The 13,578-nt window shown below is 40.2% G+C and overlaps 1 protein-coding gene across 10 annotated transcripts; it reads right to left on the bottom strand.

The window, feature by feature from the left end:
- Nucleotides 1–272: 272 nt before the first annotated feature.
- On the bottom strand, nucleotides 273–10,596 carry max (myc associated factor X). 10 transcript variants are annotated; one of them, XM_067481553.1, is made up of 5 exons: nucleotides 10,430–10,596; nucleotides 10,115–10,141; nucleotides 3,924–4,049; nucleotides 2,508–2,646; nucleotides 273–1,802 (listed from the first exon to the last, which is right to left on the bottom strand). In XM_067481553.1, the coding sequence occupies exons 1-5, from the start codon at nucleotides 10,463–10,465 to the stop codon at nucleotides 1,615–1,617; spliced, it is 516 nt and encodes a 171-aa protein (XP_067337654.1). In that variant the 5' UTR covers nucleotides 10,466–10,596; the 3' UTR covers nucleotides 273–1,614. The 10 variants fall into 10 exon arrangements, with proteins under 10 accessions (XP_067337654.1, XP_067337655.1, XP_067337656.1 ...); XM_067481554.1 differs by having other exon boundaries at nucleotides 2,508–2,643; XM_067481555.1 differs by having other exon boundaries at nucleotides 2,508–2,631.
- Nucleotides 10,597–13,578: the final 2,982 nt, after the last annotated feature.

The following is a 13,578-nucleotide window of genomic DNA, read 5'->3' as shown; positions in this document are numbered from 1 at the left end:
GTTAAACCACAACACTGTAAGGAGATACCTGTTACTTAATCAAACACACCACTAAAACTGTGCCCTCAGTCTTTGTGTAGACAGACAGCTGCCACCTGAAAACCAGAAAAACCTGAAATTATGTTTGACTACACCAACACAGCCCGTCCTCATTCACCGCCGTTGTCATGGGAGATGGAGAGATTGTGACAGATTACACGTTCATGAGAAACCAACCATCAACAAGCTTCCATTTCTTATACGTTTGTGACTAGATAACCACAGGGAGCATGTTAAAGGATAAAATAGTTTATTTTATAGTCTCATAGTAAAGGTAGGCCTCAACTTGCAAGACAATTGTTGGCAGTATGTACAACATACTTATAATTTCCATGGAATGGAATCAGACAAATAAAGACCTATTACACTAATTATATCCTAAATGGAAATAAAATGGAAACAATATACATACACACATTTCCTAGACAAGCAAACTGCTTCCTTTTTTCCCTTGGGGGATTCAGCAACATTGATTTTTACTGTGTAATGCACAGCACACCGAAAACATCGACAGGGACTTATATCGCTTCCTTGTACTGCAAAAGATGGGAGGTACTTTCCGACATTCAATTGCTATTTAATATCCTAAAGGAAAATAACAAATATGCATTTCCCTCAAAGACTTGTAAAATTACTACAAAATGCATAACATACTTTTGAACTTGAAAACATCCAATTAATGCTTTTTTTATGATATATAAAATGAGACGCCTAACATATTCAGCCACCTAACGTCATCAACTACCTCAAGCTAAAGGACAGAATAGAAACAATACAAGTTTAGGAATATTTGCCTTCAAAACATCAAATTTAAACAAAGAACTTTTCTTTTTTTAATCTTGTGTTAACAAACGTGTGTCAGGCAGAAAACATCTGCAATCCAGTGGGCTTCAGGTGGGTGTCACTAACATTTGCTTCAAAGCATCTTCACCTTCTTTAGTGGAAAAAGCTACAAATGTTTTATTTTAAAAAGGTAAACTTCTTCAGGACGATTTATCTAGGTGTGTGTGTAAATTCTAAAGTTTTTTTTATCAAGAATAATTAAAAAAAACAAAAATATATATAATATAGCAGTGCTTGGAAGGATACACCTGGCACACCCTCCCCCTGAAATAAAAATGGGGAGGTAGATGGGCTTTTACTAAGGGTACCAAAAACGCATCAAGTCCTTAAGTAGCCAAGCTGCCTCTTTTTGGGTTTTAGATTGTTGATGTTGGGGGTGGGGTGAGGTGGGGGGTACTAATGACAGAGAACCAACGAAAAGAATAAGAGGGATGGGAAGAAGGAAAACATCAAGCTCTTTACCCTTCGGATTTTCCTCCTTCCGATTCTGGAGATGGGATGAAGAGAAAGACAATTGTGTGGGGGGGCGGAGGGAATGGTTCTCCAGTGCGAGCCCACCCAGATATGGAGGAGGGACAACAAGGATGGTGAGGGTGGCCGGGGTTGGTGGTGGTCGTTGGCATGAGGAGGAGGGCTTAATGTGCCTCCAGAGCTTTGAATGCTGCTTTCTCCTCCCGCCCTCCCTTGTGCCACGCCGCCTCGACCCAGTCCAGGTTTTAGCTGCTCGGCCGTCTAGCTTGCCTCCACGCGCAGCTTCTTCCTGTTGGGTGGCTCCTCGGTGTCTGACTCGGAGCTGGAGTCGGAGCCGCCGTCGAATGCCGACACGGCGCTGCCTTTGGGGTTGGTGTACAGGCTGCTGTCGGACGACGAGTATCCAGCCTGGAGCTGGGCCGAGCCCTTCACCTTCTCCAGAGCGCGGACTGCAGGAGCACACAGAGGACACGAGGAAGAAGGAAGAGAAATAACAAGGTTTTTAAAACTATGCAGTCAGAAGAGAAACCAGTTTAAAAAGTCAAACCTGACGAAGGGAATCTTTCTGCCTTTAAGGATTAGATTACCAGAAAATTCAATATGGTGGAAGCTAGTGTTGCATTACTACCCTGCTTTGCTGACTGAGAAGCAACTGCATTCGGCTCTGAAACCTTCTGATACACTGTGGGGTTACTGAGAGCTGGAGTCATGGCTCTGTTCCATTAGCACATTTTATTTAATGGTTTTTTTCCTTTTTGTAACAGCAGCAACTTTCATAGGTAAGATGACATTTTCAAAACAAAATCTGAAAATTCTTCTATGAAAAGTAAGGGACACATGTCTGTGAAATTAATCATTTAAAAAAGTAAACAGCTGCATACATGTAAAAATAAATAAATAAAAAAATCGAATTATCCGCTGGACGTGTGGGTCGACCTCAATTCATTAATGATGACTGCAGCCCTGCCAGTGTAGGAGCCATGAAAATAAACAAACTGGTGAATTTCTTTCCCTTAGTTCTCACTAGCTACTGCAAGGGGAAAACGCAAAGCAGCACAGATCTCCACGGTTTTAAAATGAAGTTCCGAAAACGAAAATATGTGTGAAGTATCCTCGGGCTGAGGGAGGAAATGAAAGTGGGGCAGTGTGGTTACCTTGCTGCTCCAGCAGTGCGTTCTGCCTCTTCAGGTCATCGATGTCCTGCTGGTGTGTGTGATTTTTTCGCCTCATGTACTGGATGTACTCTGTGGCTTTGTCTAGGATTTGGGCTCGAGACGCCTGTTTGGTAGACTGCTGTTAGTGACACATGCAAAAAGTGACGCAATGACGCAAGTTTACAAAGGCCTAGTTTACATTTCTAACACACACATTCCTGCTCTCGTCCTGATGCTGCACAAACAGAGACTACAGGGAATCTAGGACAACACTGTGCACAGCTTGACTGCTCTTAACCTCTCAAAATCCTCCAGCACTACAGACCGACAGCCACGGGCAAGGTGGAAACCCTGAGAGTCTGCCTAGATTGCAGCAGCAGCCAGTTTGCTGGCTGTCCGCAAATAACCCCCAAAAGATTCAAGGACAAGAGACAGTCATGTGATAAACAATGTGCAACATTCTTAATTGATGCAGCTTCAGTGATTTAATTAATTATCAACAGTTGGCAATAATAAAGTAGACAGTTATACATTTTACAATGAATGACTCCATATTCTAGGTTTTCAATTTCTAAATTAGATGATACTTCATGAAAACACAGAACAAGGACTTTTGCTTTATAAAAAAAAAAAAAAAATCATGTTAAGAACTAAAGAATAAGTAAACACCAATCGGTTTTGGCAGGTTATACTTGGTGCTACTACACATTTCAATGTTCCAAGAAAGTATTGAGGTTTGATACCAAGCCATAATATTAACTTCTTCTACTTTGCTTTCTCCCAAGGAAAAAAAAAACTATCTTGGCCCTAAGACAAACCCAAATAGCAGTGTGGTCATGGGAGAGCGGTGGGGGTCAAGAACTGAGGCAGCTGTAACTAAACACTTTGTACAAATCATAAGCAAACATCTCTCACTTCGTCTCATAAGCCACTGCCCCTTCACACTGTGTGAGTCTTTAAATGGTTAGTTGGGGGAAAATAAAACATTTCGTGCCCAGTTACTGAACCCGCTCCAAATGCTCTCTTTGCCATGGATGTCAAAACAGGAAGAGAGCAACAAAATGTCCTCATAATAACTTCCTGACGTTTGTCCAAGTATTTAGACTGCATCACTGTCTTACTGCTGCCAATCTGCACTCTTCCACCATCTGCCCACCTCCCAGTCCCTTCAACTGCTTCCCTCCTCTGACACACTCCCACATTAAGCAAGTGAAGGCATCTGCATCTCCACATATTCACAGGAAATCATTAAAATGTCCTCATGCTTTACTAAATGCCATCTCCTCTGAACATGCTGAGCAGATACATTTACACTTAACAGGGTATTAGGATTCATCTTTTAGCAAACAAATGACACAAGTTGACAAATATTTTACATGAGTGTGTAGACATGTTGTGTGTGCATGGGGAACTTACACTCTGAGCTTTACCAACCTTTTCTCCCTGCAGGGAGGGCACCGAGTCCCGGAGGCTGTGAAAGCTGTCTTTGATGTGGTCCCTACGCTTGCGCTCCAGCGCATTGTGGTGTGCCCGTTTGTCTGCCTGCAATGAAAAGAGTCACAAGCCCTTCAGCCTGACAGCAGAGCAGCGTGGGTAGAGGACAGCGGGTGTCCGGCCATCCCTGGTCAAACCTACACAGACTGCTCTGCTGCCAAGCCCCAACTGCCTTTACAACACCAGCCCTGTCATTTAATGTAGTAAATGAGCAAAACATAAGTATATTTTTATCCATAAAATAAGAGAAGAACAACAATGTCCAGCTAGAATCTGATTTTTAGATAAAAAACACATTTCTACCAATTTAATGTTGAAATAAGATCAATATGGTTTTTAATCTAAGAAATGATTAACTTCATTGATCCCATGAGGGAAAATTAAAACATCACAGCAATTATTGTTCAGCTGAATTAACAAGAAAATAGCAAAGTTGAAATAAAATCTTTCCACTCTAATGAAATGAATGCTTTCAATGATGATTTACATTTATAAATCATCATGAAAGCATTCATTTAGCTGTAATTCTAAAATTCATCACACGAAATATTTCACACTGTTACACTAATTGTATCATAAATATTAATGCTACTTACATTGTAATCAAACTGTTAAAGCCATTAGCTTGCGTATACTCAATGTGTACCTGACAAACTAGACATGCAAAACAATCTAAACTTTACAAAATGCCTGCTGGTGACTTAAAGTATTGTTACATCATGAACCTCCTCATCTCAGGTGAAGATATTAAAACACAAGACATCTGCTATTTTGCATCTGAATCATAATTCAAGAAAACAGAACATACCTACAATTTTCCCTGAAAGCTGAGATAAGTAATAAAAGAAAAAACTAAAATAAAATTCAGAATTTTATTTTCAATTTCTTTCAACTGTATTTGATTAAAAAAAGGCCAAACCAAAAAGTAGTGATTACTTTTCTTCTATTTAAATTGATTAAATGCCTGACTGAGTTTTATTTGTTATATTCTGTATTAATTATCTTTTTTGGGGTCAGTTTCAAGTTATTTTAGAGAAAATTGTAGGTTTTTCTTTTGTTTTTACCAACGATTTCATCCACATCTGTATAATAAATTACTGTCATAGTATAAATGTGCGTGATGGGCTTTCGTTACGTTTAAATTCAGTAGGAAATGACAAACTAGCAAAAATTATCACTCGAAATTTGAAGACATTTTACAGCCTTCTTGTCAAGCGGTTAAGACACGTAATCAAAATGTCCAGGTGTAGGTCCCAACCAGTGAAACTTGTTACACCCAAAAGCCCAAAAGTCTAACCTGTGTAACCTGGCACAACATTTCCCTCAAGTGTTTTTATATCTTGCCAACAGAAGTGAGAAAACAGCCTCCTTGAAAAACAATCAGTTATCCAAAATGTCACTGTCTCATCGCTGACCTCCAGTAGCCTCCTATTAATAAGTAAAATGACCCTGCTTTCAGCTGCATTTGCAGCAGCAAAGTTGCTGCATTCTTTGTCCGTGGGCCCATCCCGTCGTTCTACCCCTCGCCCTACAAGTGTACTGTCAGTGCAGGGACAAGCCATCCAAACTTATGACTAGGTTAGTCATTTAGATGGGGTGAGAGGTGGCTGACCAAAGGTCCTGGATTAAGGGTACTTTAACACCATAATGACCAAATAAGGCCTTGAAATGTCAATTTATTCGGGTTTTATAAGCAGAGCTCAGTGATGTGATGGTTAGTTTCTGTCCTTCATCACTTGCCCTCTACAGCATGTAACTTTGATCATATGTCGTCCCTTTACATCATCTGTGCAACAACATCTCACACGCTGCAAATTTCAACCACACATTTGCATCCTAATTAGACTGCAGAGGCATAAGATGGCTGCCATAACCACATGACCAGAGGCAGCCAGGCAGATCGGCTTGCTGCCTATAGTCTGACCTGTTTTAACCCGTCAGCCTCCAATCACATCAGATTTTGGACTAATCCACACTGTCACCAGGCTGATACATAAAGTCCAACACCCAATCAGAGCCTGAGCGGCTCCCCTCATGATCTCACTTCACGCACCTCAAACAAAAACCTCATTTAAAGGAATTATGATGAGGATGGACGTGGTCGTTACATAAGGCAGAACCTGAGACAAGACGTAAGTCATGTGACATAGTATCAACTGACTAACTTCATCTAAGCATCACAACAAAGTACCCACAATGAGACAGGTTAAGACAAGCCTTCACTGCATCATATGCTTTGTAGAGGGACTGATGACATGTGAAATGTGCAGTGCTGCATTTTAAAACACCAAGAAGAGCAAACCTCTGTTGAAATTACTGGTTTGTATAGTGTAAACCTTTGGCCAACATGTCAAACAAATGAAACTGAAATAAAAACTAAAAATCCACTGCGAAAGGCCCGTCTTATGACTCCAGCTGGCACGGTTCGGCTGTGGCGGCCTGTTGCTCAAGAGCCACAAACCGTCCAGGAGGACCATGTGTCATACCCACAGCCTCTGGGAGGTGTGACTCCACGCCCTTGATTACATCAAACAATCAAAAACGGCTGGTATCGATGGCATGTGCAATTACAGGTCCAACACCATTTGAGTGGTTTTGCTGGAATACAATTTACACTTAGCTTTCATTTATCCAACCGGTACAGGGGAAACTAATGAAGAATACATTTCTGATAGAAGCAATGTCAGTTTGTATTGCTTAGACAACAAACATAAATTTGTATTTAGCAGAAACATCTATATTTTGAAACTGAGAAAAGTGTGTGAGCATCATCTGAAAACTACGTGTTTTAATTTTGTTGTAATTATGACAGTTAATTAAGATCAGTACTCTGTGGAACTGCTCTATATAGAATAACTAAGCAATTAACATTAAGAGCCCCAGGGATTCAAATAAACATTCAGATATTTGCTCATTTGCTTTTTGTGACCCTTTCAGCATGAAGCTTCTGAAATTCAAAGATCCGTCGATGGCTTTAGAGAATCAATTACTCTCTCCAAGAGTTTTCCAGATTACAGGGTTTTCCACAACACTTTACAGAGGACATGGTCAATCTCACACAAGGTAAAACTTCAAACAACAAGAAATTAGCGCAGATGTATTAGATAAAGTTCACTTTGCTGCAGTCGATGCGTGCGGCTGCTGTTTTGGAGATCAGCTACAAAGTGATCACGAGTCAATGTAAAACGCCAACGTAATAAACGGAAATTTACAATGGTACATTTATTTATAAAATGAATTGTGTAATTTCGGATTAATCAGTTTTAAAGCTGTAAGGATATACAGTTGCAACAGCTTTAAATGTCACAAGTCCATGCATCTCAATGCAGATGAAAACTATGGATAAAGTCTAGATTATATGTATGTTTAAGGCACAGCAACATATTTGGTGAACTAACCTTCTCAAAAAGGTCAACTATAAACTAATGACTAATGCAAAAAGTGCTGTATAAGGTCATAAAAAAAACATCAAGTACAGAAATAAAGCAGCCCTTACTGATTTACACCTCTGCCAAAAAACGGAAACAATACACTCAGATAAATTACGTTTATCACAACGTGAACAGCATAATAAACTGTGTCAGGGTTCACAAATTATCTCACCCTTCTCTCTAAAATGTACACAACTTCTAACCTTATCATTAGCTGAGAATAAATCAACCTTTTATCCAGTAACTGACAGCATATGAATTCAACAACCATTCTTGTTTACAAAAAAACTAAAGATTTATTTAGAAATACGGATAATTCTACTCAGCCATGTTGTGGTGGCTTCCTCTTAGCTGTATGGTATATGGTCTTTGAGCTGTTATCAGTCACCACCAAAAAGGTATCCAATTACCTATGTGCAGCCATTATCAGGCCATTATAAAATCCACACCTTTATCTACAGGCTTATGAGGACCCACACTGACTGGTCTGCATTTCCCCCAGGATTTACCGGTGAACATATGCACGTCAGGTGCAGCCTGGGTTTCAGTGTGTTGCCCATGGACGCATGAACATGTAGACAGGCAGAAGAGGAATGGGGATCGAACCACTGACACTGCACTTAGTGGATGATCTGCTCTACCTCCTGATCCACAGCTGCCCACTTTCTTACACCATCAACAATGTGAAAACTAATAAACCGGGAACTCCAGCAGGTGAAAAAGGACACTGTTCTAAACATAAAACCTAAATGAACAACACATATACATCAAACCGTGAGTGCTCACGTTCTTGTCTCGCTAAGACATATCTACAGGCAACAGACCCACTGTGTCTCAGTTTGGAAAGCTGCCACACTGTATCCACCAGTGCTTAAAACTGTATTATTTAATCTATATGGGTTGCACAAATAATTTTTATATTTAAGTCCATATTTGAGTGCAAAATGTAAATTCACAATCAAACAAGACAAAACATAAATGAAAAATTTCATTTAACAAAGTCCTATGGCTGCTGATTTTACCCACTAGAATGACAGGCTAAGGCTAGTTATCATAAATTCCCTAATTTACCAGAAAAATACATTTAAATAAATTTTAAAAATTAGCCTGCTGGTCGGTTTGTAGGTTTTTAAAATTACCCTTTGTCAATGATTATAATTGGGACATAACTCACACGACATTGCATCTTACATTTTTAATACTTTTTTACCTAAATAAGCTACATGATCATGAACATCAAAAAAATAACTTGCTAGGTGTCCAGTAATGTCAAACACTACTACGAGTTAAATTGACTGGTTTCTTTGGAAAAAGCCAAACCCTTACTCTTCCCTAACAATCAAATGTGGTTTTATTTTTGAAAGAAAACTAAAAAAAAAAAGTTTTGGATTATTGTTGCAAACTTCTTCAATTTAGAGCCGAAATAAAAAGTTGAAGCCTCATTCAATTTTAAATAATAAATACGTAAAATCATTCAGCCCTGTTTTCATATGGTGCAGACATTAAAACTACATAATCAATCATTTAGGAAAATATGTGCAGAAATGTAATAAGCAGTCTAACTCTGGGGGCTGCAAACATTCATCAAGTCTTACATATTTGTACTTCAGTCATTTAATTAAATTACAATAACTGAACAGAAATATGGTTGAGCCTTGTGTGGCTCTGCAACAGAGCGTAGGATTGCTTTAAAGCAAAAGGCCAGAGGACTGTTAGAGGGCATGGGAAAAAAAACTTATTTTCTATATCTATAAAAGATAATGCATATTATAAGATTTAGCACTAGTTCACTGAAAGCTTTATGCGTTTGAATTCTGGCTGACTGGATAGAAGACGTCGTGTTTTGCAGTCTGTGCATCGACCAAGTCGTGCAGGTTGTTGTTCTCCCCGGCGTGCGATACAGCTATACGTCATTCATTTAGGCTGCCAGCCCTTTAGTGGCCTGTAGAGAGAAGATCGCTCTAATCAGCGGCTGCTACACAGGAAAACATCCCGCAACGGACCTTCCTGGCACGGAGGCTCGTCCGAGATGCGGGCGCGGCCGCCGCTCATCTGCACATGCAACAGCCTGCGGACCCTTTACCTCCGCATCCTGCCTGTGGATGCAGCAGTAAATGTAAACCCTGTCTACATTGTAATTTGCTAGTCGTGAGCGGAGTCCCCGCTGCGTGTGGTGTGAATCACCCGGGACTTCGAGCGACTAGCTGGCTCCCACCTCGAAACAAAGCTTTGCATCAATCGGAAAGAAAACAACGTACATGCAACAAAAACGCCTTTGTAGCTGGATACAGCTTTGGTCTAAATATAGACGTCGTGTCACAGCCTCCCTATGGCCGCGTACACACAGGATGGGGGATACCCTGCAATGCACTACTAACGCTACCAATGCCGAGGAACAGCCGCACTATTAGAAACGTATGGATTGCCACTTTGGTGCCACACAGAAATTACAATAAACTGTATTAATAATACAAATAAAAATGTGGGACATTACTGTAGATATACCAGAAGGCAAAAAGCAGTACTTTCACATTAGCTGTGAAGTAACGTCAACCTCTGTTGGGCTGTCTTACCACTCGATTTAATACCCAAGAAATGAGCAGAATGTGGTGAATAAATTAACTTTGCAACAACAGTGAAACATTTCTCGACACTGGACAAATCCCCCCCAGCATTACGCACCACAGAGTGATATCTCGGTGATTCTTCCTGCAAAAAAACAGAACAAAAAGTACAATTGTAGCCACGATTGTTCAGCAAATGTTACTGTTTCGCTGAAGTCACTAGCAAGTGAATTAATTTAGCAAATTACCAAAGCTCTGAAGCAAGAAATACCAATGTTGCTTATAAATGTACTAGAATCCGGAAAAAATACTTATGAAACATAAGAGCAGCGCTAGCCAGCTTATAGGTAGCTAACGCTAGCCGAGTAGCTAGCGTTAGTTCAGCTAAATCGCAAAATAACATCTTTAAAAAGCGAAAAGTGATATTACTCACGTCACTATCGACTTCGATATCATCGTTATCACTCATTCTTCGATACAATAGTCTAGTTTAAAGGAACGGGTAGCTAAAAAAACAACATGAATTACTTTAGCACCAAGCGGCGCTCAAACAGTCAGACTGCTAACTGCTCACGCTCTGTTTGGACAGAACCGAGGTAGACCGTCTCCACGTGACTACACGCCTCGCACGGCCAACACTGCGCAGGGCGCATGCGTCATGTCCAGGGGGACTGTGGGAATTGAAGTTGGTTTGGTAGTTTTTTCCGGTATATCATTAAAAAACAATCCTCTTTTGAAGGGTTTTTTCAACGTAGACATGTTAAAAAAGAGATATCTGCCAAGTAATGAGCTGACTGAAATGTATCAAACTGCGTTATTATAACAGAAGTACGATGAATATATTTATTCAGAAACTGCAGTGCCCATGAGTCATTGAGTGTGCCAATGACGTCAGAGCGTCTTTTTGCCTCAGAAACCTTATGGGAATCGTAGTTTGAGTCGTATTTGTATGTCAGAGGAGCTATATAGGGCCATGGCTGAGACACGTGGATTTTAAGACTACACTGACGCATACACACCTAGCCATACTTACACACACGCACACACACACACACACCCTGAGGTCTAGTTACAGCAGCTTACAAATATGCACCAGTCCAGTGATTCCTGTCCCTCGTCACTTGAAATGCAGCCTTGTGATCTTTATTTTTTGTTTCATTGTTTTTTATTTTATTTACCCAGACTAAATCATATTGCTGCAGTGCTTTAATAACAGCTGAAGAACCAGAACCATTTGTTGACAATTATGTTTGATAGCAAATATTTGGACATTATTATTTTAAATGTAATTTTTCAAACCAAATGGTAAAAATCCACTGGTTCCACCTACTAAAATTGTGTTTTTTCTAGATAACTGACTAAATATAATATATATAATGTATAATTGTAGCCCTGAACATGTGACATATAGTCTAGGTATCATGAGCATTAAACTCCTTACTCAGTCACCACAACAATACTTATGTTAGACTAGAATATTTTGTATCCTGCTAGAAAATAAAAGTGTTACATACTGTGGGGGCTGGTCACAGGAGAAATTGTAAATAATCTGCACTGGTGCCTCCTTTTTCTCAAAATTGTGCTTGTAGATAAGGAGCTTACACTGTGGATTATTTCGCGCTGCAACAGTGGATCAGTCAGCGTGTAAAAAAACAAGCCAGGAGCAGCTTTATCAATACCCACAGTAGGTCAAGAGGCCACAACAGCTGCAGGCGACACCTTCTCCACCATCTCTCTCTCATGGGACTTTCGACCTGCAGTGACCTTCATCTTATGAGCTCTTCATCCACAATTCAAGTCAGTCCAGATCTTGCTCTTTTTGTCTCACGTCCATATCTTGTGCTGCAATTTTCACCCCCCAACACCTTTAGAATACTGTGTGTCCTGCAGCAGCAGAGCCAAACAGGGTCACACAGAAACATACTTGTATATATATGGCCTATTCAAAGGAGGACAGCACAATAAGGCCAGGCTTTAATAATGCAGCTGCTGCAAGTCTCTTCTTTAAGGATGAGATCAAGAAAGTATCTGCGCTGAGCTGTGCTCTACAATTGCATTTAAATTGCCTCAACACATGGGTAGTGTATCAGAAATGATATAATAACGAGGGAAAGCTTTTTCTCATCTGCCTTCTTGCCAAAGCCTTAATGTAAGTCCCCTCCAGGCCTGAGCTGAATTATGAAGTATTTTAGCACCACTTCATCCCTGTTAGTTAGACATTGATTAGCTGTGGCTGTGGTTGAAGGAGGACAAAGTAGTACAATTCTCAGCATGTGAAGCAGTGGGGCTGTAATTATAGCTAGAAAGGCTGATCTGTCCAGGCAGAGACTTCCTGCCCTCCCCCTATGTCCTCACAGACTGGCCTGTTGAACCATTAAAACGCCTTCCTATTGTCCGGCTTATTGTCATGTACACTGGAAGGCCCCCAGTTTGCATTCACCATTGTTGTCAGAGCACTACCGACTGCAGTACTTATGAAATGGAGGGGAGGGGAGGCTCTGTCAGATATACCAGGAGATTAAGGCTAAAGTGGTTTCTCTCTCCACATGAAAAGCCTTGGATGAGCATAATTTACTGTTTGGTATGAAAGAGAAATACAAACTCTGGGGTAGAGGGAGAACAAAGAAAGAAAACTGGTGCAGTGAATTACAATCACAATCATGATTGTGCGTACATTATTTATACTTTTTATGAAAATACAACATATTCCACAGCAAGTAAAATTAAGAATGGTTTACAATACACATCATCAGATATTTTTTTCTGTTTGGTATGTTTTTTATTATTAATATTTGTATTTGTTTTGAGGAAATTACCTTTTCACTTATTAAACATTTATTATACAAGGGACAAACAGGTTAATGGGACCCATGAACCAGAACTTTAATTTGAATTGACTCTTAATATTTTTTGTTGGATGAAACAAACAAAAAACAAACATCAACATAGGACATCTGCTTAAAATGCAAACCAAGCAAACCAATAGACACAGAAAAGCAGAAAACAACTACAGAGACATGCAAAGAAAATTACAAAAAGGTGCAAAACAACCACAAAGAATTTCAAATGTCACAGATGTGTTTTGCCTCCTTCTGAATCTGTTGCTCAGAAGACTGTAACCTAATTCCTGTCATTCTTCTTCTTGTTCTTTGGGCTGTTCCCTATCAGGGGTCACCACAGCGAATCATGTGCCTCCATCTAACCCTGCCCTCTGCATCCTCTTCTTTCACTTCAACTAACTTCATGTCCTCTCTCACTACATCCATAAATCTCCTCTTTGGTCTTCTTCTAGACCTCCTGCCTGGCAGCTCCAACCTCAGCATCCTTCTACCGATAAACTGAGTCTCTCTTCTGAACATGTCCACGAGAACCTCAACATTTAAGCTCAGCTACCTCCAGCTCTGCCTCCTTACTTTTCTTCAGTGCCACTGTCTCTACGCTGTACAACATCTCTGGTCTCACCACCATGTTGAACACCTTTCCTTTCATTCTCGCTGATACTCTTACCTCCACCTCTCGAGATTTTCCTCCACCCGCTCCCTCCCTCTTGGTACAAATCACCAGTCATCTGCAAAACTCATA

This window comes from Channa argus, chromosome 17, assembly GCF_033026475.1.
Source record: "Channa argus isolate prfri chromosome 17, Channa argus male v1.0, whole genome shotgun sequence".
Classification (NCBI taxonomy): Eukaryota; Metazoa; Chordata; class Actinopteri; order Anabantiformes; family Channidae; genus Channa; species Channa argus.
Note: the sequence above shows the minus strand (reverse complement) of the source record. Positions and strands in the feature narration are given on the sequence as shown.